The 24,648-nt window shown below is 43.0% G+C and overlaps 1 protein-coding gene across 1 annotated transcript; it reads right to left on the bottom strand.

Annotated features, from left to right (window-relative positions):
- Positions 1 to 21,284: 21,284 nt before the first annotated feature.
- Positions 21,285 to 23,169, bottom strand: LOC123092009 (uncharacterized). Its single transcript, XM_044513649.1, has 3 exons — positions 22,934 to 23,169; positions 22,703 to 22,849; positions 21,285 to 22,459 (listed from the first exon to the last, which is right to left on the bottom strand). The coding sequence occupies exons 1-3, from the start codon at positions 23,135 to 23,137 to the stop codon at positions 22,427 to 22,429; spliced, it is 384 nt and encodes a 127-aa protein (XP_044369584.1). The 5' UTR covers positions 23,138 to 23,169; the 3' UTR covers positions 21,285 to 22,426.
- Between the last annotated feature and the right edge of the window lie 1,479 nt (positions 23,170 to 24,648).

Raw genomic sequence — 24,648 nt, 5'->3', positions numbered from 1 at the left:
TTATTATGACACGCATCATCATTGTCATATTGCTCTTGCATGATTATGTAGTTGACATTGTATTTGTGGCAAAGCCATCATCACAATTCTTCCATACATGTCACTCTTGGTTCATTGCATATCCCGGTACACCGCCGGAGACATTCATATAGAGTCATATCTTGTTCTAAGTATCGAGTTGTAATCTTGAGTTGCAAGTAAATAAAAGTGTGATGATCTTCATTATTAGAGCATTGTCCCAAGTGAGGAAAGGATGATGGAGACTATGATTCCCCCACAAGTCGGGATGAGATTTCAGACTTAAAAAGAGAGAGAGAGAGAGAGAGAGAGAGAGAGAGAGAGAGAGAGAGAGAGAGAGAGAGAGAGAGAGAGAGAGAGAGAGGCCAAATAAAAAAAGAAGAGAAAGGCCAAATAAAAAAATGAGAAAAAAAGAGAGAAGGGACAATGCTACTATCCTTTTACCACACTTGTGCTTCAAAGTATCACCATGATCTTCATGATAGAGAGTCTCCTATGTTGTCACTTTCATATACTAGTGGGAATTTTTCATTATAGAACTTGGCTTGTATATTCCAATGATGGGCTTCCTCAAAACGCCCTAGGTCTTCATGAGGAAGCAAGTTGGATGCACACCCACTTAGTTTATTTTATTGAGCTTTCATACATTTATAGCTCTAGTGCATCCGTTGGATGGCAATCCCTACTCACTCACATTGATATATATTAATCGGCATCTCCATAGCCCGTTGATACGCCTAGTTGATGTGAGACTATCTTCTCCTTTTTTGTCTTCTCCACAACCACCATTCTATTCCACATATAGTGCTATGTCCATGGCTCACGCTCATGTATTGCGTGAAAGTTGAAAAAGGTTGAGAATACTAAAGTATGAAATAATTGCTTGGCTTGTTATCGGGGTAGTGCATGATTAAATACTTTGTGTGATGAAGATAGAGCATTGCCAGACTATATGATTTTGTAGGGATAGCTTTCTTTAGCCATGTTATTTTGAGAAGACATGATTGCTTTGTTAGTATGCTTGAAGTATTACTGTTTTTATGTCGATAAGAACTTTTGTCTTGAATCATTTGGATCTGAACATTCATGCCACAATAAACAAATTACATTGAGAAATATGCTAGGTAGCATTCCACATCAAAAATTCTATTTTTATCATTTACCTACTCAAGGACGAGTAGGAATTAAGCTTGGGGATGCTTGATACATCTCCAACGTATCTATAATTTTTTATTGTTCCATGCTATTATATTACCTGTTTTGGATGTTTATGGGATTTACTTTACACTTTTATATCATTTTTGGGACTAACCTACTAACCGGAGGCCCAACCCATATTGATGTTTTCTTGCCTATTTCAGTGTTTCAAAGAAAAGGAATATCAAACGGAGTCCAAATGGAATGAAACCTTTGGGGGAGTTAAATTTGGAACGGAAGCAATCCAGGAGACTTGGAGTGTACATAAGGGAAGCAACAAGGAAGCCACGAGGCAGGGAGGCGTGCCCTACCCCCCTGGGCACGCCCCCACCCTCGTGAGCCCCTCGTGGCTCCCCTGACCGAATTCTTTCACCTATATATGTCTATATACCCTAAAAACATCGAGGACAACAATAGATCGGGAGTTCCGCCGCCGCAAGCCTCTGTAGCCACCAAAAACCTCTCAGGAGCCCGTTCTGGCACCCTGCCAGAGGGGGATCCCTCACCGGTGGCCATCTTCATCATCCCGGCGCTCTCCATGACGAGGAGGGAGTAGTTCACCCTCGGGGCTGAGGGTATGTACCAGTAGCTATGTGTTTGATCTCTCTCTCTCTCTCTCGTGTTCTTGATTTGGCACGATCTTGATGTATCACGAGCTTTGCTCTTATAGTTGGATCTTATGATGTTTCTCCCCCTCTAATCTCTTGTAATGGATTGAATTTTCCCTTTGAAGTTATATTATCGGATTAAGTCTTTAAGGATTTGAGAACACTTGATGTATGTCTTCCCGTGCTTATCTATGGTGACAATGGGATATTCACATGATATACTTGATGTATGTTTTGGTAATCAACTTGCAGGTTCTGTAATATTGTGAACTTATGCATAGGGGTTGGCACACGTTTTCGTCTTGACTCCTCGGTAGAAACTTTGGGGCACTCTTTGAAGTACTTAGTGTTGGTTGAATAGAGGAATCTGAGATTGTGTGATGCATATCGTATAATCATACCCACGGATACTTGAGGTGACATTGGAATATCTAGGTGACATTAGGGTTTTGGTTGATTTGTGTCTTAAGGTGTTATTCTAGTACGAACTCTTTGATAGATCGAACGGAAAGAATAGCTTCGTGTTATTTTACTACGGACTCTTGAATAGATCGATCAGAAAGGATAACTTTGAGGTGGTTTCGAACCCTACAATAATCTCTTTGTTTGTTCTCCGCTATTAGTGACTTTGGAGTGACTCTTTGTTGCATGTTGAGGGATAGTTATATGATCCGGTTATGTTATTATTGTTGAGAGAACTTGCACTAGTGAAAGTATGAACCCTAGGCCTTGTTTCCTAGCATTGCAATACCGTTTACGCTCACTTTTACCACTTGTTACCTTGCTGTTTTTATATTTTCAGATTACAAAAACCTATATCTACCATCCATATTGCACTTGTATCACCATCTCTTCGCCGAACTAGTGCACCTATACAATTTACCATTGTATTGGGGACACAAGAGGCTCTTTGTTATTTGGTTGTAGGGTTGTTTGAGAGAGACCATCTTCATCCTACGCCTCCCACGGATTGATAAACCTTAGGTCATCCACTTGTGGGAAATTTGCTACTGTCCTACAAACCTCTGCACTTGGAGGCCCAACAACGTCTACAAGAAGAAGATTGTGTAGTAGACATCAACGTGCCATGCTTCAGTTAATCAATAAACTGGCAATATTAATCATCAAAATAGAAAAAACAATATACGTGTCGCCACGCGACCCTGTGCCGTGCGAGCAGGCATGAGTTGACGGGACGCATGCGACTAATCTGCCGCGCACGCAGTCCGGGAGGTGTGCGTGCAGGTGTGTGAATTGATAGGAGGTGTGCTTGCTGCGCAGTGTCATCGGGAGGTGTGCGAGTAGCTGTGTTAAATGATGGTAGGCATGCCAGCAGTCTGGTGCGCAGGCTCACCGGGAGGTGAGCCAGCGATTTGACCGCCGCCCGCCTCTCTCCCACTACTCCATATCAATCACACGCCCGATCGGCCGCACCCCCCATCTTTGCCGCACACACAATCCTCTCTCTTCGCCTGCATCCTCGACACCGCTCTTAGTCCTCACCCTCGTCTGTGTATGAGGATGTTGCCGAAGCGCCCCATCGGAGGGAGTGCCGATGCCGGCACTGCGGAAGCACCAGAGCACGGCGTGAATATGGAGACAGAGGTTGCCGTCACTACCATCGAGGTCTCGCTGCACCTTGACATCATAGATGGCGTCGTGCTTCCACAGCCGAAGCCGGAGGTCCACACCAACTCCGGCGATGACCCAGGTGATGACTCCGTCGACGACTCCGACGACGATAGACAATTGGTTAGTCATCTATGCCCATTTATGTGTCAAATATATCCTAGGGTTTCTCTGGTTACTCCTGCCTCCCACTTTTTGAAATAGAAATCATATGGTTATGTTCTCTCAATCCATGAAATCTAAGTAAGTTTCGTTGGATCCATGTAGTGTATTGATTGTTTGAATGGTAGAAATGATAAGTGATTCGTTATTTCATTTGTACAAATTATTTATGCTAATAATCTGACTAGGGTTAGTGTTTCGTGCTAATAATTCCTAGCCAGGGCTTGACAATTGATTTTCGAATGACCTAAATATATGTTTTGCTTTTTTTTCAAGATTGATCTTACATAGACGATTGTGCTTAAAAATCTAACCATATTCTTTGGACATGTCTAAAAAAATAGCCATAAAATCCATAAATTCCTAATCCTACTTTACAACATGTAAAAATTGAGTTGATGCCAAATTTTGGCAACTGCCAAATTTCGCTAGAGATAAGTTTGTATTCCAAATTTGATGCCACAATTTTTTACTATATGTATAGGTGCTATCTGACAATGTGGATAGTGAGGATGAAGATGTCCAGAGGAGGTACAAGAGGCAAATCCTCAGGGAGCTTTATGCGGGAATTCATAACGAGCGTATTAGGACCTGGGACTAGAGATTTCGATGCCCATTTTGGAACCAAAAGCTTCATGACACGTATGAAAGTGTCCTGGCGCATGCAAGAGGATGATCTGTTGGCTCCTTCAGGCAGAAGTATTCTCGGAGGGTGGCGCACGCCGCAAACGTGGAGTACCTAGAGAAGCTTCATGATCGTGCTGGCATATGAGACTGAACTATGTATGGCTATGTAGTGTCTTAATTATAAATGTGCTTGAGTATGCTTAATGACGGTTGAACTATATATGGTTGAACTATGCTTGTGTACATTTATTATCTATGCCTGAGTATGTTTAATCTATGTTTACTTATGTCTAAATGTGGGATATGGATGCAATCAGTTCATTGATGGAATCTACCTCCGTCCTGGTTTATTGGTCCCCTTCTCTAATTTGTGTTAAATTTTGACCAAAGATTTAACTGACAAAATGTTAGTGCATGTCAGCAAAAATTATATCCTTGGATTCATATTTGAACATAGTGTTCCATGATATAATTTTTTGGTTACATGCATAAACATTAGTTAGTTAAATCTTGGGTCAAAATTTGGCACAAATTACAAAGGGGACCAATAAACCAGGATGGAGGTAGTACGTCAATCACATGGGAACCGTGTGCAATGACTTTCATTTTCCCAGTTATGTCAATCACACACGGTTGGCTCTAGCAAACCGTTCCCTCCGGAACTCTTTGTGGGACAGAAAACCCCCACTACCGAATTCAAAAAAGAAAAAAGAAAACCCTCACCATCCCCACATCACAAAAACCCTCACCCTGCACGCCACCCCCTCCGGTCCCTATTCACACCCACACAAGCTCCTTCGCGACTCTGCATGGCACCGCCTATCGCCGTGGCAACCACTTAGCTCGACGCATGTTGCCGCCGCCAGGCTGTCGGCAATCCCCACCGCATTTCACCACTTCCGCTTGCCGCCGCGTATCGCCATCGACTTTCTCGACGTTGCTCGCGGTTGACCCAGCTCCGCCCGACTGCGGCATCTGCGGTATTGAGGGTTTTTTTCTCATGGACAACAAGGTAACTAGTTTACTAAGATATTCTCTCATCTCTTACCCCACTTCATTTGCCTCCTTTACTCATTGATACATCTCCAACGTATCTATAATTTTTTATTGTTCCATGCTATTATATTATCAATCTTGGATGTTTTATATGCATTTATATGCTATTTTATATGATTTTCGGTACTAACCTATTAACCTAGAGCCTAGTGCCAGTTTCTGTTTTTTCCTTGTTTTTGAGTTTTACAGAAAAGGAATACCAAATAGAGTCCAATTGACCTGCCAATTTTTGTGGATTTTTTATGGACCAAAAGAAGCCCTCGAAGTAAAAGAGTTCGGCCAAAAGAGTGCTGAGCCATCCATGAGCGTGGAGGGTGCGCCCCCTGCCTCGTGGATGACTCAAAGAACCCCCTGACTTTTCCCGATGCAAAAAAATCCTATAAATACAGGAACCCCCAAAAAGAAACCTAGATCGTGATTTACGCCATCACAAGCCTTTGTAGCCACCAAAACACAATCGGGACCCTGTTCCGGCACCCTGCCGGAGGGGGGAATCATCACCAGTGTCCATCTTCATAATCCCGGCGCTCTCCATGACGAGGAGGGAGTAGTTCACCCTCGGGGCTGAGGGTATGTACCAGTAGCTATGTGTTTGATCTCTCTCTCTCTCTCTCTCGTGATCTTGATTTGGCACGATCTTGATGTATCGTGAGCTTTGCTATTGTAGTTAGATCATATGATGTTTCTCCCCCTCTATCTTCTTGTAATGGATTGAGTTTTCCCTTTGAAGTTATCTTATCGGATTGAGTCTTTAAGGATTTGAGAACACTTGATATATGTATTGCGTGGGATACCCGTGGTGACAATGGGGTATTCTATTGATTCACTTGATGTATGTTTTGGTGATCAACTTGCGGGTTCCGTGACCTTGGGAGTCTAAGCATATGGGTTGGCACACGTTTTCGTCTTGACTCTCCGGTAGAAACTTTGGGGCACTCTATGAAGTTCTTTGTGTTGGTTCGAATAGATGAATCTAAGATTGTGTGATGCATATCGTATAATCATACCCACGGATACTTGAGATGACATTGGAGTATCTAGATGACATTAGGGTTTTGGTTGATGTGTGTCTTAATGTGTTATTTTACTATAAACTCTAGGGCTGTTTGTGACACTTATAGGAAGAGCCCAATGGATTGATCAGAAGGAATAACTTTGAGGTGGTTTCATACCCTAGAATAATCTCTTTGTTTATTCTTTTCTATTAGTGACTTTGGAGTGACTCTTTGTTGCATGTTGAGGGATAGTTATTTGATCAAATTATGTTATTATTGTTGAGAGAACTCGCACTAGTTAAAGTATGAACCCTAGGCCTTGTTTCGAAGCGTTGCTATACCATTTGTGCTCACTTTTATCATTAGTTACCTTGTTGTTTTTATATTTCAAATTATAAAAAACTTATATCTACCATCTATATTGCACTTGTATCACCATCTCTTCGCCGAACTAGTGCACCTATACAGTTTACCATTGTATTGGGTGTGTTGGGGACACAAGAGACTCTTTGTTATTTTGTTGCAGGGTCATTTGGGAGATACCATCTTCATCCTACTCCTCCACGGATTGATAAACATTAGGTCACCCACTTGAGGGAAATTTGCTAATGTCCTACAAACCTCTGCACTTGGAGGCCCAACAACGTCTACAAGAAGAAGGTTGCGTAGTAGGCATCAAGCTCTTTTTTGGCGCTGTTGCCGGGGAGGTTAGTGCTTCAAGGTATATCTTTAGATCTTGCAATCGAATCTTTTAGTTTCTTGTTTTATCACTAGTTTAGTTTATAAAAGAAAACTACAAAAAATGGAATTGAGGGTGCCTCATATGCTTCATCTTTTTAATGTCTTTCGTGAAAATGATGGAAATGAAAATTGTGCTCAAGTCCTAGAAAAAGAATGCATTAAAATGTTTGGCATACAATCTTTGAATGATGAGCATGATTGCAATGTTGTTAGTATGAATTCTTTGAATGTACATGATGCTAATGATATGCAAAGCCACAAGCTTGGGGATGCTATGTTTGATGAAGATGATATTTTAAGTCCCCCAAGTTTGGATGAGCAAATTTATTATGATGATAGCATGCCTCCTATTTATAATGATTATGTTGATGAAAATGGGTTTGGAAGAGTGTCAAATTTAGGAAGTAATGATCCCACTATTTTGGAGGGTGTTGAATCTTATTGTGGTAATTATGAAAGTGGATTTGGAGAGGTCATGACTTTATTTAGTGATGACTCCACTATTTCGGAAGAGGTTCTAATTGATTATGAGAACAAAGTTTCTATCTATGATGATTATTGTGATGACATGTATTCTATAAAGAATAATGATAACCATGAAACTTGTAATCATGATTTTAATTTTCAATTGGATTATGCCTCACATGATAGTTATTTTGTTGAATTTGCTCCCACTACTATTCATGAGAAGAAATTTGCTCATGCGGAGAGTAATAAAAATTCTATGATTGTGGCTCATGAAAAGAATGCTTTATGTGATATTTATATTGTTTAATTCATTCATGATGCTACTGAAAATTATTATGAGGGAGGAGTATATGCTTGTAGGAATTGCAATAATATCAAGTTTCCTCTCTATGTGTTGAAAATCTTGAAGTTATGCTTGTTTTGCTTTCCTATGCTAGTTGATTCTTGTTCCCATAAGGTATTTGCTCACAAAATCCCTATGCATAGGAAGTGGGTTAGACTTAAATGTGCTAGTTATATTCTTCATGATCCTCTCTTTGTGTTTCAATTGCTATCTTTCATGTGAGCATCATTGAAATCATCATGCCTAGCTAAAGAGGCATTAAAGAAAAGCTCTTGTTAGGAGACAACCCAATATATACCCTTACTTTTTTTGTGTGTTCACATGTTTATGCTACTGTAGTAATCATTAAAGTGCCAAGTAAGACCTTTAGGATAGCTTACGGTGATAGTTCTGTTGATCCTGCTGAAAATCAGAAACTTTTGCGCTTAGTAAATTAGTTTTGATAATTCACAGAAACATGATTTTGATATGATTATTTTTGCTATGGGTTTGCACACAAATTGATTAGATTTTCCTAATTTGAATGAAGTTTTGGAGTTACAGAAGTATTCTAGAGTTACAGATTACTACAGACTGTTCTGTTTTTCACAGATTCTGTTTTCTATGTGTTGTTTGCTTATTTTGATGAATCTATTAGTAGTATCGGAGGGTATGAACCATGGAGAAGTTGGAATACAATAGATATAATACCAATATGAATTTAGGATGAGTTCACAACAGTACCTAAGTGGTGATTTATTTTCTTATACTAACAGAGCTTACGATTTTCTGTTGAGTTTTGTGTTGTGAAGTTTGCAAGTTTTGGGTAAAGATTCGATGGAATATGGAATAAAGAGTGGCAAGAGCCTAAGCTGGGGGATGCCCAAGGTACCCCAAGGTAATATTCAAGGACAACCAAGTGCCTAAGCTTGGGGATGCCCCGAATGGCATCCCCTCTTTCGTCTTCGTTCATTGGTAACTTTACTTGGAGCTATATTCTTATTCACCACATGATATGTGTTTTGCTTGGAGCGTCATTTTGTTTTATTTTGTTTTGATTGCTGGTTGAAAAATATACCAAGATCTGAAATAGTCTTCAAATATTTACATAATTATTCGATTACTCATTGATCTTCACTTATATCTTTTGGAGTAGTTTGTCTTTGCTCTAGTGCTTCACTTATATCTTTTTAGAGCACGGCGGTAGTTTTATTTTGAAGAAATTGATGAACTCTCATGCTTCTGTTATATTATTTTGAGAGTCTCTAAACATCATGGTAATTTGCTTTGGTTATGAATTTAGTCCTAATATGATAGGCATCAAAGAGGGATATAATAAAAACTTTCATATAAAGTGCATTGAATACTATGAGAAGTTTGATTCCTTATGATTGTTTTGAGATATGAAGATGGTGATATTAGAGTCATGATAGTGGAGTAATTTTGAACTTGAAAAATACTTGTGTTAAGGTTTGTGAGTCCCGTAGCATGCACGTATGGTGAACCGTTGTGTAACAAATTTGGAGCATGAAGTATTTCTTTGATTGTCATCCTTTGTGTGGAGGCCAGGATCGCGCGATGGTTAACTCCTACCAACCCTTCCCCTAGGAGCATGCACGTAGTGCTTGGTTTTGATGAATTGTAGATTTTTGCAATAAGTATGTGAGTTCTTTATGACTAACGTTGAGTCCATGGATTATACGCACTCTCACCCTTCCACCATTGCTAGCCTCTCTTGTGCCGCACAACTTTTGCCGGTACCATACACCAACCATTTACCTTCCTCAAAACAGCCACCATACCTACCTATTATGGCATTTCCATAGCCATTCCGAGATATATTTCCATGCAACTTTCCACCATTCCGTTTATTATGACACACTTAATTATTGTCATATTGCTTTGCATGATCATGTAGTTGACCTCATATTTGTGGCAAAGCCACCGTTCATAATTCTTTCATACATGTCACTCTTGAATCATTGCACATCCCGGTACACCGCTGGAGGCATTCATATAGAGTCATATTTTGTTCTAAGTATCGAATTGTAATTCTTGAGTTGTAAGTAAATAAAAGTGTGATGATCATCATTATTAGAGCATTGTCCCATGTGAGGAAATAAAAGAAAGAGGCCATAGAAGCCAATCAAAAAAAAGAGAGGCCAAAGAAGCCAATCAAAAAAATAGGACAAAAAATAAGAGAAAAAGAGAGAAGGGGAAATGCTACTATCCTTTTACCACACTTGTGCTTCAAAGTAGCACCATGATCTTCATTATAGAGAGTCTCCTATTTTGTCACTTTCATATACTAGATGGAATTTTTCATTATAGAACTTGGCTTGTATATTCCAACGATGGGCTTCCTCAAATCTCCCTAGGTCTTCATGAGCAAGAAAGTTGGATGCACACCCACTTAGTTTCTTTTTGACCTTTCATACACTTATAGCTCTAGTGCATCCGTTGCATGGCAATCCCTACTCACTCACATTGATATCTATTGATGGGCATCTCCATAGCCCATTGATACACCTAGTTGATGTGAGACTATCTTCCTATTTTTTGTCTTCTCCACAACCACCATTCTACTCCACCTATAGTGCTATGTCCATGGCTCATGCATGTCTTGCATGAAAGTTGAAAACGTTTGAGAATACTAAAGTATGAAACAATTGCTTGGCTGAAACCGGGGTTGTGGATGATTTGAATATTTTGTGTGATGAAGATGGAGAATAACCACACTATATGATTTTATAGGGATAAGCTTTCTTTGGCCATGTTATTTTGAGAAGACATAATTTCCTTTTTAGTATGCTTGAAGTATTATCGTTCTTATGTCAATATTAAACTTTTGTTTTGAATCTTATGGATCTGAATATTCTTGCCACAATAGAGAAGATTACATGGATAAATATGTTAGGTAGCATAACACATCAAAAATTCTGTTTTTATCATTTACCTACTCAAGGACGAGCATGAATTAAGCTTGGGGATGCTTGATACGTCTCCAACGTATCTATAATTTTTGATTGTTCCATTCCATTATATTATCAATCTTGGATGTTTTATATGCATTTATATGCTATTTTATATGATTTTTGGGACTAACCTATTAACCTAGAGCCTAGTGCCAGTTTTTTTGTTTTTTTCCTTGTTTTTGAGTTTTACAGAAAAGGAATACGAAACGGAGTCCAATTGGCCTGCCAATTTTTGTGGATTTTTTATGGACCTAAAGAAGCCCCCGAAGTAAAAGAGTTTGGCCAGAAGAGTCCCGAGCCATCCACGAGGGTGGAGGGCGCACCCTACCCCCCTGGGCGCGCCCCCTGCCTCATGGATGACTCGGAGATCCCCCTAACTTGTTCCTGACGCTAAAAATTCCTATAAATACAGAAACCCCCAAAAAGAAACCTAGATCGGGAGTTCCGCCGTTGCAAGGCTCCGTAGCCACCAAAAACAAATCGGGACCCTCTTCCGACACCCTGCCGGAGGGGGGAATCATCACAGGTGGCCATCTTCATCATCCCTGCGCTCTCCATGATGAGGAGGGAGTAGTTCAACCTCGGGGCTGAGGGTATGTACCAGTAGCTATGTGTTTGATCTCTCTCTCTCTCTCTCGTGTTCTTGATTTGGCACGATCTTGATGTATCGCGAGCTTTGCTATTATAGTTGGATCATATGATGTTTCTCCCCCTCCATCTTATTGTAATGGATTGAGTTTTCCCTTTGAAGTTATCTTATCGGATTGAGTCTTTAAGGATTTGAGAACACTTGATGTATGTCTTGCGTGGGATACCCATGATGACAATGGGGTATTCTATTGATTCACTTGATGTATGTTTTGGTGATCAACTTGCGGGTTCCGTGACCTTGGGAATCTATGCATAGGGGTTGTCACACATTTTGTTCTTGACTCTCCGGTAGAAACTTTGGGGCACTCTATGAAGTTCTTTGTGTTGGTTTGAATAGATGAATCTGAGATTGTGTGATGCATATCGTATAATCATACCCACAAATACTTGAGGTGACATTGGCGTATCTAGGTGACAATAGGGTTTTGGTTGATGTGTGTCTTAAGGTGTTATTTTACTACGAACTATAGGGCAGTTTGTCACACTTATAGGAATAGCCCAATGGATTGATCGGAAAGAATAACTTTGAGGTGGTTTCGTACCCTACATAATCGCTTCATTTGTTCTCCGCTATTAGTGACTTTGGAGTGACTCTTTGTTGCATGTTGAGGATACTTATATGATCCAATTATGTTATTATTGTTGCGAGAACTTGCACTAGTGAAGGTATGAACCCTAGGCCCTGTTTCGAAGGATTGCAATACCGTTTGCGCTCACTTTTATCATTAATTACCTTGCTGTTTTTATATTTTCAGATTATAAAAACTTATATCTACCATCCATATTGCACTTGTATTACCATCTCTTCGCCGAACTGGTGCACCTATACAATTTACCATTGTATTGGGTGTGTTGGGGACACAAGAGACTCTTTGTTATTTGGTTGTAGGGTTGTTTGAGAGAGACCATCTTCATCCTACGCCTTCCATGGATTGATAAACCTTAGGTCATCCACCTGAGGGAAATTTGCTACTGTCCAACAAACCTCTGCACTTGGAGGCCCAACAACGTCTACTAGAAGAAGGTTGCGTAGTAGACATCACTCACCCGGCTGAAATCGTCGTGAATTCATTTTTATTCGAGCTGATTTGAGGGTTTTATTTCATTCATAGAGTCTACAGTGCGCGGACACATCAGGACTTTGCAGCCTCGGCCAGACGTCCATGGAGTTCCTTCTCGTCGTACCAGATGACCTCAGGATGCACATGGTATGTTCAATCTCACCGTACATCAGTTGGCATGGCCCACTTTCCTGAACATATACTATATATTGCTACATATGGATAAAAGGTGCCACATGCAGCATATACGTCAAAGGGGATTTTTTCCTCTTGTTTCGATATTAGGCAAATTAATGATGTATTGTTCTTTTGATTACTCTCATATTTCCAAGACATCATGCTTACACTATCTCTTTAACTATAGTTTTTTGTCCTTTAATTTCAACTGCTGTACTGTTCTTTCAATTTCGCCCATATTTGCATTTTACCATATTCTTTAACAATCCTAACATTTTCTGCAGCACATCCCTTGTTATGCAACAACATCTGTAGTACACAATCTTGCCCTTTACATAACTCAAGACTGCAAGGACGTCATACTAAACACAAACCATGGATTTACAATCGTTGCTACTGTAAGACTTGATGAACGTGGTGACTCCTATTTTGGTAGGGTCCTTTGGACAGAAATTTCTAAGTTTTATGTACTGAAAGCTGGCACTAAAAGTGCACTGCACATAAAAGAGCCTCGCCATGAGATATATGCTAACTTCCCCGACGATATCATCCGTCCATACTTTGTTCGAAGTAAGTGTTCTTTTCAAGTATCCGCATGTTGATTTACCTAGCAATATCAAAGAAATTGTGTAGTATTTAAGCAACCAATTGTTATTCCACTTTCTGACTATATTCCTCCTTACTAACTTCTAGTTACCAATACACTTTTCTTTTGCCCTGTCTTAACAAAATGTTCCATGTACTCCCACTTCTATTAGAAAGCGCCACTGACGCGGAGACTCTGGAGGTGGAGAACGAGGCTGCCAACAAGCAGAGGCGGGTCGAGTAAGAACCACAAGCGACTCTAGCATGCCTAGACTTCATGATCAGCCTCCTCGGTGATATGTTGATAGTCAGCATCTCCCTCCTCCCAATCAAATATGGGGCACGGACAACCATACTTTCCCGGTGTTGGCGCCCCCTATGGCACTCCACCCTTGTCGACCTCATAGACACCCACGAGCTCTGCCATGGCTATCGGAAAAGCTTGGATGTGTTGTCCCAGATCCTTGGCAGTTACCCTGGCCCAATCAGAGGCATTAGCATGGGCAAGTTCCATTCTAACACAAGGACCGAGGCAAGCTTGACGAGTGGTTCCAATTCCCTGGCCTAGATCAACCCGAGGAGCTCAGTTTTAATGATAGGCATATGCACTCACCGCCAACGTCCATGCTCCACTTCGCACCCATGATGCGCCTCATCAAGTTCATGAACTGCCATCCCCCTTAATGACGTGCCCGCTCTTTTCCTACCACGACTGAAGCACCTCGAGCTCGTCACCGTCTGCATCCCAAAGGATGACATGGAGCGCCTGCCCCGCGACTGTACTGTACTCGAGTACCTTCGTCTTCAGGCGATCAATGGGTTCAGTAGCTTCCACATCACCTCAGTGACTCTCTGGACTATTTATGCGTGTTACTAGTGCTGCAACAAGAGATCACAAAAGGTGTACCACAATGTGGTCATTAAGGACACATCGTCACTTGAGAGATTACTTGTAGTTGATCAAGAAGGCCCAACAAGAATCAATGTCATTTCTGCACCGAAATTGACAGCGCGTGGGCTACTCGCCCCTCAATTACTCCGAACTTGTATTGGGTGTGTTGGGGACACAAGAGACTCTTTGTTATTTGGTTTCAAGGTTGTTTGAGAGAGACCATCTTCATCCTACGCCTCCCACGGATTGATAAACTAGGTCATCCACTTGAGGGAAATTTGCTACTGTCCTACAAAACTCTGCACTTGGAGGCCGAGCAACGTCTACAAGAAGAAAAGCTGCGTAGTAGACATCATCACCCACGGGTAAACTTATGATCGAAGTCATTCCACACACTTCATTTTTACAAAGCTTTTTTCCAATGAACGCTAATGATTTGCCCCCTCTTCAAGCCGAAGCGTGGCCAAACTAGCCGGGCGGGAAGCTTGCGTGGTAAACTGCATGGTTCCGCAGGAACAGGCTCACCAATGATACATTTGACGCCTCTTCGTGTCACACCCTGATTTTCAAGGCACAACACATAATGTGATAAATAATGGTAAAATGTGGTTTGACAAAAACTTTTGTGTGTTTTGGACTTTGCCTTGATTGGATTTTGTCCGTTGCTTGCAAGTGCTCTAAAAATAAAATAAATCCTCCAACTCTTATACTCCTTCTCCTTGATCCAAAACTTCTGCCCAATGATCATGCCATGTGTATATGACAGTATAGAATTTTCTTACAAGAATAATTTGGCCAAAAAGTATTTTCTAAATTTAGTTTTCCAAAAACCCCTGAATTGAGGTTTGCACTGCAAGTACTTGATTTGGGGTATGAAAAATATTTCAAAGAGTATATTTGAAACCTATTAGGTATAGGACTCCCCAAAACCACAAAAATATATTTTTAAAAGTTATTTTTCCTATTTTATTTAAAAGCTTTTTCTTAAGGCCAGAAATGATCTTTAATAGGAAAAAAATATTTTTTTGTTTTAAAAATATTTGAAAAAAATCAGGGAAACTCAGTAGGCATATATTTCCCATATATAAGAGTTTCAACACATGGTCATGTTCAAAATATTGGACAAAACCTGCCAAAACCATTTCTGCCAATTTCAAGGATTTGAAATATTTCTACAGGAAATATTTTTATAAAAATCCAAGAAAATTTCATCATGTCACAAATGCCCTATTTGGTGATCTTGCCAAGTCTCATGTCTTGGAGAACAATATAACATCATCAAATCCCCTCAAAACCATTTCTGTCCATTTTGAAGTTTGAGCAACTTTACATTGCCAAACATTCCCAAATATTCTCAAACCTTGTGAACATGCTCAAATGTTCTAATTATACATGTAGACCAAGTGGCACAAGTCAGAGAACAATTTAACTTGATCAAAATACCCCAAAACCCTTCCTGTCCAGAACCAAATTTGGACAACTCTACATTGGCAACTTTCTCCTTTTGATCTCAACTTTTGTGGACATGTTCAGAACCTCAAATGATGACACTACACCAAGTGGTGCATCAAGGAGAATAGATTTGCATGACTAAATCTTGGGAAGTCCATTTCTGTTGATTTCTAGGGTTTACAAAAGTTGCATTGGCAACTTTGCCCAAATGGAGTCAATATTGGTGGAACCTCTTATTTTCTCATACCATTGGACCATGTCAAGCCTCATAACAAGAGGAGTTCATATTCTTGCCCAAACCACCAACAAACACCTTCTGCCATTTTACTAAAACCCCTGTTTTGACCACTTCCACTTTTCTCCATGACCTCAACTTTTTACCACAACCTCTCCTAGACCTCTCCTACCTCCAGTAGCAATGGCTGCATCTTATATCAATAATTGAGGGGTGAAACCACCTCTTTTACCTCTTTGGACAGCCCTTTCACCCCTCTTCCTCACCTCCCTCCTCACTCCAGTGGCCACCCAAGGCATCCAAGGTTTTCCCCGCATTCTTTACTCCTCCCTAGAGCTACCAGACATGCTTGGCCGTGCCCACTTTGCCAAAAAAATGGCATGCCGGCCATTTGCACGCTCTGGAGCGCGCTACAGTGCGCTCCCACACTATAGCCGCCCCCTTCCAACCGCCTCCGGCCACCTCGAGCCTCCCCCACGCGCCAGTCGATGCTCCTCGATGTCCGCAACATGCCACGCCCCTGTCCCCCTTCTCTTTCTCCCTCCTGCTGGCTCCTCCACACGCGCCCCAACCACCCGAGAGCTCCAATGGACGAGCTCACACGCGCGACGCCTTGGCACTTCCCTTCTCCTTCTCACCCTTCCCCTGGCCGTAGACCATCTCTACAAATGCCCCGGACACGCACACACGAGCCCCCGTGACCCCTGGCAACGACAACGACCTCGTCGGCGCACTTGTCCATGCTGCACCATCGCCCCGCCATAAAAGGCCACCCCCGAGCCCCCCTCTCTACTCATTTGGCCCTCTCTCCCTCCCAGCGACCCCCTGGACCAACCCACACATCTCCCCGTGCCCTCCATCCACCGCAATGGCCGGAGCACTGCCGTCGGGCTCCGCCTAAATTCGGGCTATCCCAAGCCTCTCCTCTCTCCCTAGCCACTCTAGTGCCCCCTCACCACCACCACCGACCCTCCCTGCACTCCATTTCCTCCTCCCCGCGCCTGCTGCGCAGTGCCAAATCTCGCCGACGGCCCCCTCCGTGGCCACCCAAGCCATCGCCACTGCAGCCCTCCACGGCATGCATGCAACACATGGATGGGTGCGGCGTGGACTCCTGAGCACGCCGGTGGGCGGGGCATCACCGGAGACGCCCTGTATCCCCGGCAATCACTGGCAGGAGCCGCTCCTCCCCGCGGCCAGAGCGCGCGCGGGAGGTTGAAGACGGCCTGCCTCTCGGCCCCGCGCATCAGCGACCCAGCGAGCGGGCCCGACCGTTTAAGTGGAGACGGCTTCAGCCTGATCCGTTTCCCTCGCCCGAAGGCGCACCCCTGGCATACACCTTCGACGTCGCCCCTGCCACCCGCGCAGCTGAGCCGCTGGGCCGGCCCACTGCTATCTTCCGCCTGGTGCGCTGGGTAAGGGTACACCCCCCCTTTTTTCCGTTTCCTTTTTCTTTTTCTGTAAGCTCATAAAATCCATAAACAATTCAAATGGACTCCGAATTTGATGATTCAAATTTCCAGAGATTCCATAAATCAAGTTCTATTTAATAGGCCACAATGGACATTTTTGTTGTCCTTGGTTTTCAGTAAACCTTTTAAAAAGGACATTTATCCACATAAGTCCACTTCAAAAATCCATATTATATTCATTTCAACTCCAAATCCAGTGAAACCAATTTCTAAATGTTTCTAAAATCATGCCTGATTTAATGGGTACTTTTACTCATTTTTATAAAGAGGCATTCTGTAGACAAATTGCAGATCCATTAAATCCCTTGTTTCCATCATATTGAAATGTTCAGAAATATTCACTTATCCAATCCCGATGAAACCACTCTGGTTATTTTTCATATAACCAGAGAAGTCCTAGAAAAGTCAACTTCATATTTTTGGAGCACTTTTATTTTCTGCCTTGTCGTGTTGCTTATTGTGATTGTTTCCGACGTTAGTTGACGAAGTAGACAGAGTATTTGGAGAAGGACCAGAAGACTCGAAGACTTTGAGGAACCAGGCAAGCAGCCCTTTGACCATGTTTATGAAACCCTTTTTATGTATTTCTTGTAGCACCATATTGTTGTTGCAAAAGAATCATGATGAGGTGGTAACCACTTTGATGGTTTGCCACCGTACTTCCTCGTTGATACTTGCATTGTATATGACCATACCTTCTTATGAGGGGTTATGCCGGTGGGGGTAGATAGGATGCTAAAGTAGTGCTACACAAAAAGGGACGGCGATATGCATGGTGATGGAGACAAAGTATTTTCAAAAGACTTTTCGAAAACCCCATCGGGTGCCACTTATGCCCGGGGGAGATGATGAGTTGGGTAGCCACTTGATGACGAAGTGGTGTACCGAGGCAAGTGTGTGTTATTTTCAAAATGGATTGGTTTAAGTTGCGACCGTTATTCCAACCTTACATGCGCAACCACTCTACCCTTGTATGGGAAAGGGCATTATTGATTACCTAGGCCGATACTAGCTTGGATCCCGCATTACTAGTGACGGGGGAGAGTTGGTGCTCTCTCTTGGGACGGGGTCGTGCCAGGTAGGGCGGCCATGACTGTTTTCACAGGGCACCGGATACACCGTTGTGTCCCCTCTCGGATGTTACGATCTCGAGTGAGTCTCGTATGATGTACATCGTGAGGATACGGAACAACGAGTGGACTCCTTGTTAGTGTCGTCTAGGGAAAAGATAGTGATCGGGTGCTTATCCCGGATACTTGAGGTATCGCGGGTCATGGATGACACGGAAGTTCCCCGGATCTTGTGGGTAAAGTGTGCAACCTCTGCAGAGTGTCAAACTATTCGAATAGCCGTGTCCATGGTCAAGGACAGTTGGGTAACCGCTCTTGGGCTACGTGCACATGTTTGCAAACCAGTGTGTGTGTTTGGATAAGTGGGAAGGCCTACATGGGTTAAGTCAAAGGACTTGACATGACTCAGTTGGGTTGATGCCCACTCTATTTATGTTGATATCTGTAACATGTCCTCATGGTTACTTGAATCCTCTTGATGCATGCTATGCAAGTTGTTGAACATGTCATTGCACTCAAAACTAGCTTTCTACAAAAATTTACCTATGTCATGCATTGTTGTATCTTGAGCCAAAAACATGGGTTGCTTGCGAGTACATTCGAAGTACTCATTGGCTGGCCACTGGTTATTTTATTGGCCAGGCATGAAAGAACAGGAAATGATGAAGGATACTCCGGTGACAACATGCGAGCTAGGACGCTTCCTAGTCAGAATGCCTGTAGGGTTAAGGCAGATGGCATGGGTCCAAGTTATCGACGAAGATTTCCGCTACGATGATATACTCAAGACTTGACCATAATGGTCATAATTTATGTAAAACGGTATGTATGGATGTAAGACTCTTGTTATTCAGCTTCTGTGTGTTCAGTGAGCATTGATCTATGGGATCACTGTACACGTGCAATCGGTGATCACGACTTATGAGTCGGGGTCCCCACACTTCGAGCCCAAACATGGTCAAACGAAACGCATGCAGGGTGCTCAAGCGTGCAGTGTAATCCTCCGCTATGAACGTTGCGACAAGATGTGACGATTAGAGGCTGGCCGGCCCCCATTTATTATAGTAGCCATTGAACCCTTGTGTCTCTTCAACCTTTCGATCGCGCCCCGGTATTGCAAGAAGCACACCCATCACGACAAATTCTTAGAGGGTATCCTGCGCGGCTCCAATAGCGCTGCGAGCTGCTGCTGACGATGGGCAGAAATTCACCATGCATGTCATGCTGGACACCAACAGAAGGTTCATGGAGGTCTTGGTGGTGTACACCAATAATCTGGTCGGGGTGGAGCACTCCATCCACATCATGGAGTTGTTGCTTGCTGAGGAGAAGTACAAGGTGGTCGGGTTTGACCTCGAGTACACCCGCGCTCGTGTCGGGTCTCGTCCCAAGGCCGCCATCACCCAGATGTGCGTGCACAAGCACGTCCTCGTCTACTACTACCTTACCACAAGGCCTTGCGAGCATTTCTCCAGGTTTGTCGATAGCCCCCACTATATGTTTGCTACGGTGGACATAACCAACGATGTAAAGGTGCTCAAGAATTCAGGAATCACCTACCAGAATCTTGTCGACATCCCGGGCCTATACAAGATCTAGGGCAGCAAGGAGCATGAGAAGGATTCACTGGTTCACCTCGCCAAGGCCATCATCGACCCCTACTACAGAGACATGAAGGATTCCTGCAACAAGGACAAGCATGCCCGGCACTCGGCCTGGATAGATGGAGAAACTTGATAAAGCTGACGTCGTGTGCGTGGCCAAGGAGGCATACACGCGCTACAAGATGTACAGGCGGATCGTTGACATGAGGAAGTGCCTCCTTCCCCAAAATGTCCAGGGGTCCAGCCGGAAACATAGCAATGGCAAGCATCATCGTAACAAGATGTAGATGATTAGATGCTCATTTCTCCTAGTTTAGTATGCATGTAATTCCTTACTTTGGTGTGTGGAAATGTTATGTGTGTAGTTACTTGTGTAATCGTATGCTTAATTTTGTGATGCAATGTGGTTCTTATAAGTATATATGTTGATGTCCTGTAGACAGAGCAAATCACATCGCACACGGACTAAACGATGGAACCCGTCGGTGATGATTTCATCAATCACTCACAATTGTATACTAGCAATCGTTTGCTCACAACACACATGGCTTGTTAACAAGAATTGTCTGTGTTGTTATCGGTCTTCCCATATATTTTTTATTACATACCTAGTTGTCATGTATCACACACATCTTGTTAAGTTGAACCATTTATGTTCTCTTTTGCTCAACACAAACAGTTCATCCGAGTGAACTATATGTCGTATATCGCACACACCTTCATCTGGCTGACCGTTTCTTTTGTGTTGCCTAATCACAAATAGTTCATCCGACTGAGCTGTATGCTATATATCGCACACACCTTCATCTGGCTACCCGTATTTGTTGTTCCACCTCATCACAAACAGTTCAGGGTGAACTGTATGCCATATATCACACACACCTTGATCTGGCTGCCCGTTTCTGTTGTTCTGTCTCATCACAAACAGATCGTATGGATCAACTGTATGCCCCGCATTGCACACGCAACTGAAATCTGAACCGTGTTTGATGTATCCTTCATAAAAAATGTTTTGCATCTTTTTTGATGGTTTTTACATCACCATTTGCGATTAATGTATCACACAAGTTTCGTCAAAGGGTCTCTGATCATAGTGTCACGTTGGCAACATCCCGCAGTAGTGAACAGACACATTGTAATGTGTCTATTATACATTAGATTTACAAAAAAGTTAAAAGATCTTATAGTAGTGAGTGGAGGGAGTATTAATCAGTGGCCCAATATCTGGGTTACAGGTGAAGAACCATACGCAAGCACAGTGTCATACAAATAGGAAGTCCTGGTAATTGTAATACAGTGACTTATCATAACTAGTTGTATAGGCTCGATGCTACTCCTCCTTCTCTTGCAAGGCTCCTTCTTAACATCTTATACTTGGAAATCCTAAATCTTTTCTTCATTGCACACCCTCTGCAAGGTGACACAAACTAGTTACTGGTCTCCTTACATGGAAAATAAATATGCATACTTTCCAGTCTGTGAGCAACACCAAAGCATGAGTTTATAGCAAAATGACACCACATAATGAAACATGACATATCTCTTGCACACACTCAAATGAGCATTTACTATGTGTGCATTATGTAAAAACTAGGCGTACCTTTGAACTGGACCTCCAAGTACTCTTGGAAAGCCTAGTTTAGTGTACATGCAAACCTTTATGTCACCTATGAGTTATACAAGCCCCCACTACAACAACCCTTAATGTTTAAATCCTTGGCACATTTTGTTATCTCAAGAACAGCAAGTAATCAAAGCAAACAGTTCTAGTATGGTTGGCTGATAGAAACAAGCAATGGAACACACGTGTGAGAAAATCTTGCACAACACTGAATTACATATCAAGAAAACAAGCATAGAAGGAGGCTTAAATACCATCAATTGACTGAACAGATTTAGGAGACATTTAAACATCATCTGCAACATATGAACTAACATAAACATTGCATATTTCAGATTCTATAATGAAATGCTCATGTATTAGGTTATGCCATGGATGATACCTAAATCTACACTATAGCAGGCAGGAGTGATTCATCATTGCACGCAGAATGGAATTGCAGGTTAAGGGCCAGTTTTATTCCAACTTTTGAGAGATTATTGTAAAAATAAGCCATAAAATATGTAAAGAATGGGAGGGGAGTTTTGGCTCCCGCATCCACATGATCCGGGTATCTAGCCTGTCCAATTATGCTATGGGATCTGTGCCATCAATTATTGAATGGGATATACAGGGATAGAATAAGGCGAGAATACATGTGTATGTATCTATGTTAGACGGCCGTTGGGAGCGGGCGCGGGGCGCTGTTAACGGGGGACACGGCATCCCAGGTGGGCAAACCAAGTCGTGATCATTCTGTCCGTCCACGGCGTAACCTGTACCCACTGGTCAGAGCTGGGTAAAATGATATTCATCCCCGTCCACATAGTTAGAGATGGGTAATGGCGAGCCGGATGGATATCTAGCAGAAGAGTCCAGAATAAAAATGATTAAAGCACTAATAGGAAACAAAAAAGGCCACCTGCGCAGCACACATGTCCTGTGTAGTGTTATTAGCTTAGGTAAGGACCACAATTAGTAAAAAATAATGTTGACCAAAATGCATACATTACTCGTTGCCCAAGTGAGACATGATATGGTGATGAAGATAGCTAGAAGCAACGCCCTAGCCATCATATTAGTGGTCGCCACAAAGAGATTCAACCTGAGCAGATTTGTCACCATGGCTATGATTGCGCCGATGTGCTATTCCACCGCCGAGGCTGCAACTGGACGAACTCCATCCTGGATCTGAAGTTGGACCACATCCATAGCTCGATCGGTCGTCAGGTACCTCGCGTACCCCTCCGGACTGCATGAAACGGTAGCAAAAACGAATTAAAAAGCGACTAGTCTGAGCGGCGGGGACAGATCTATGCATGCAAAGAAAAATTACATCTTTCCGAATACATTTGTAGAAACGGTCGCCGGGCCTAGATCCAGTTGGAACACAGATGAAGGTCATCATCCTATCATGGCAGTACAGGCATGGGATGAGCGACAACCGCTCCCGGGGTGGGTTTCTCTGGCTGGTCGATGATGAGGACGCCATGGACACTATGGAGGGAGCTCTCTGAAACTGGGGATAATTTGGAATCATGTGGAGGAAGGAGACTAGAGCGAGCTCGGCTAGGGCTGGTTATGTGGGGTCGACATAGTGGGCCTACAGGGACTGCCATTTTCTCCAAGTGGCCCAGATGCAGCCTCTCGTTTGTAATTGCCAGCCCAACGTTTGTACCACTATCATCTAGTTTTCGTCTACACGTAATAAATGTGCTAAGTGGGGCCGTGCAGGGGAATTCTGTCAATGGAATACGTAATGGAATACAAGGGTACGCGCGGATCACGATGTAGCTAGTCGGTCGAGATTCCGAGTTCATCTGGATCCGAGAGCCGAATTGCATAACTCGTAGAGAACTTGTTTTTGAGTTATGGGCATGGGCTTAACTTATTTCCACCATCAATTCCTTCACAATGAGAAAAAGGTTGGGGGGGATGCTCCCCATGAAAGCTCACTTAAAATTGAAGGGAAGGGGAATAGTGAAATTGTGTGCCTATATTACACTCAAAATGCCACTGCTCACGCCCGCGTCGCACCTGACCCCCAAGTAAAAACAATCACGCCAGCGTTGATTGCCCTGCCCGCTCGCATCTCCTCTCCGCTTTCACTCTACCTCGATCCTCTACGTGCAGCACTAGGGTTCAGCAAGCGAGCCGCCGCCACAGGTCCCATCAGGCCTGCTCCTCGACGATGCTCTTTCCAGCAGGCTACATGGCCGATGGGTACGGCCCCTCTCTCCGGTTGCTCCTCCCTCCGGTGTCTCCCCTCAGTCTCATCGTCTCTAGAAGCTGCTCCGCTGTGGTTCGTCCAACACTCTACTTCGGTGATCGCCGCACAACTACGGCCGACGCACCATTCCGGCAGAAGGCACCTCGTTCTGCCTCCCCTCCTCTTAGGCTGTTGCCTTGTGGTGCTGTTGCGGGATGAGCTCATCCAACAAGGTGAGGATCTCCTCTAATTTTTTCGAAATTTTCTTTCTGCTCTACTATATGATGAATTGTTATGAGATGTTGCCGCTGCTGCTATATGATGAATTGGTATGAGCCACTGCTGCTATATGATGAATTGGTATAACATGTTGTTGTTGCTGCTGTATGATGAATTTCTATGAGTTGCTACTATATGATGGATTGCTATGAGCTGCTACTGCGACGGCGGCTGCTGATGCTATATGATGAATTGCTATAAGCTGCTGCTGCTAGATGACGAATTGCCACTGGTACAATGAGGTGCTATACAAACGGTTTATAACCCCTTTCCGCGACGGCGTTTTGAACCGTCGCCAAGTGAGTGGCTGTGATAGGGGGGTCCTTCCCACACGACCCAGAAACTGTCAGGGATAGGACCTCCGGTCACACACGCTCGGCAAAATGAGGTCGTATACGACGGGCGAGCGATCAAATACGGTTATATAGGCCCAATCGGTTCCGGTCATAAGTACATCCCACACAGTCACTCCCAAACAAACATTTCTGTTTGTTATGTACATTCCACATAGTCAATTCAAGGAATACGTTTTGGTTCTTATGTACATCCCACGCAGTCAATGC

This window comes from Triticum aestivum, chromosome 1B (genome assembly GCF_018294505.1).
Source record: "Triticum aestivum cultivar Chinese Spring chromosome 1B, IWGSC CS RefSeq v2.1, whole genome shotgun sequence".
Lineage (NCBI taxonomy): Eukaryota > Viridiplantae > Streptophyta > Magnoliopsida > Poales > Poaceae > Triticum > Triticum aestivum.
The sequence above is the reverse complement of the archived record's forward strand: the minus strand, read 5'-3'. Positions and strand labels throughout refer to the sequence as shown.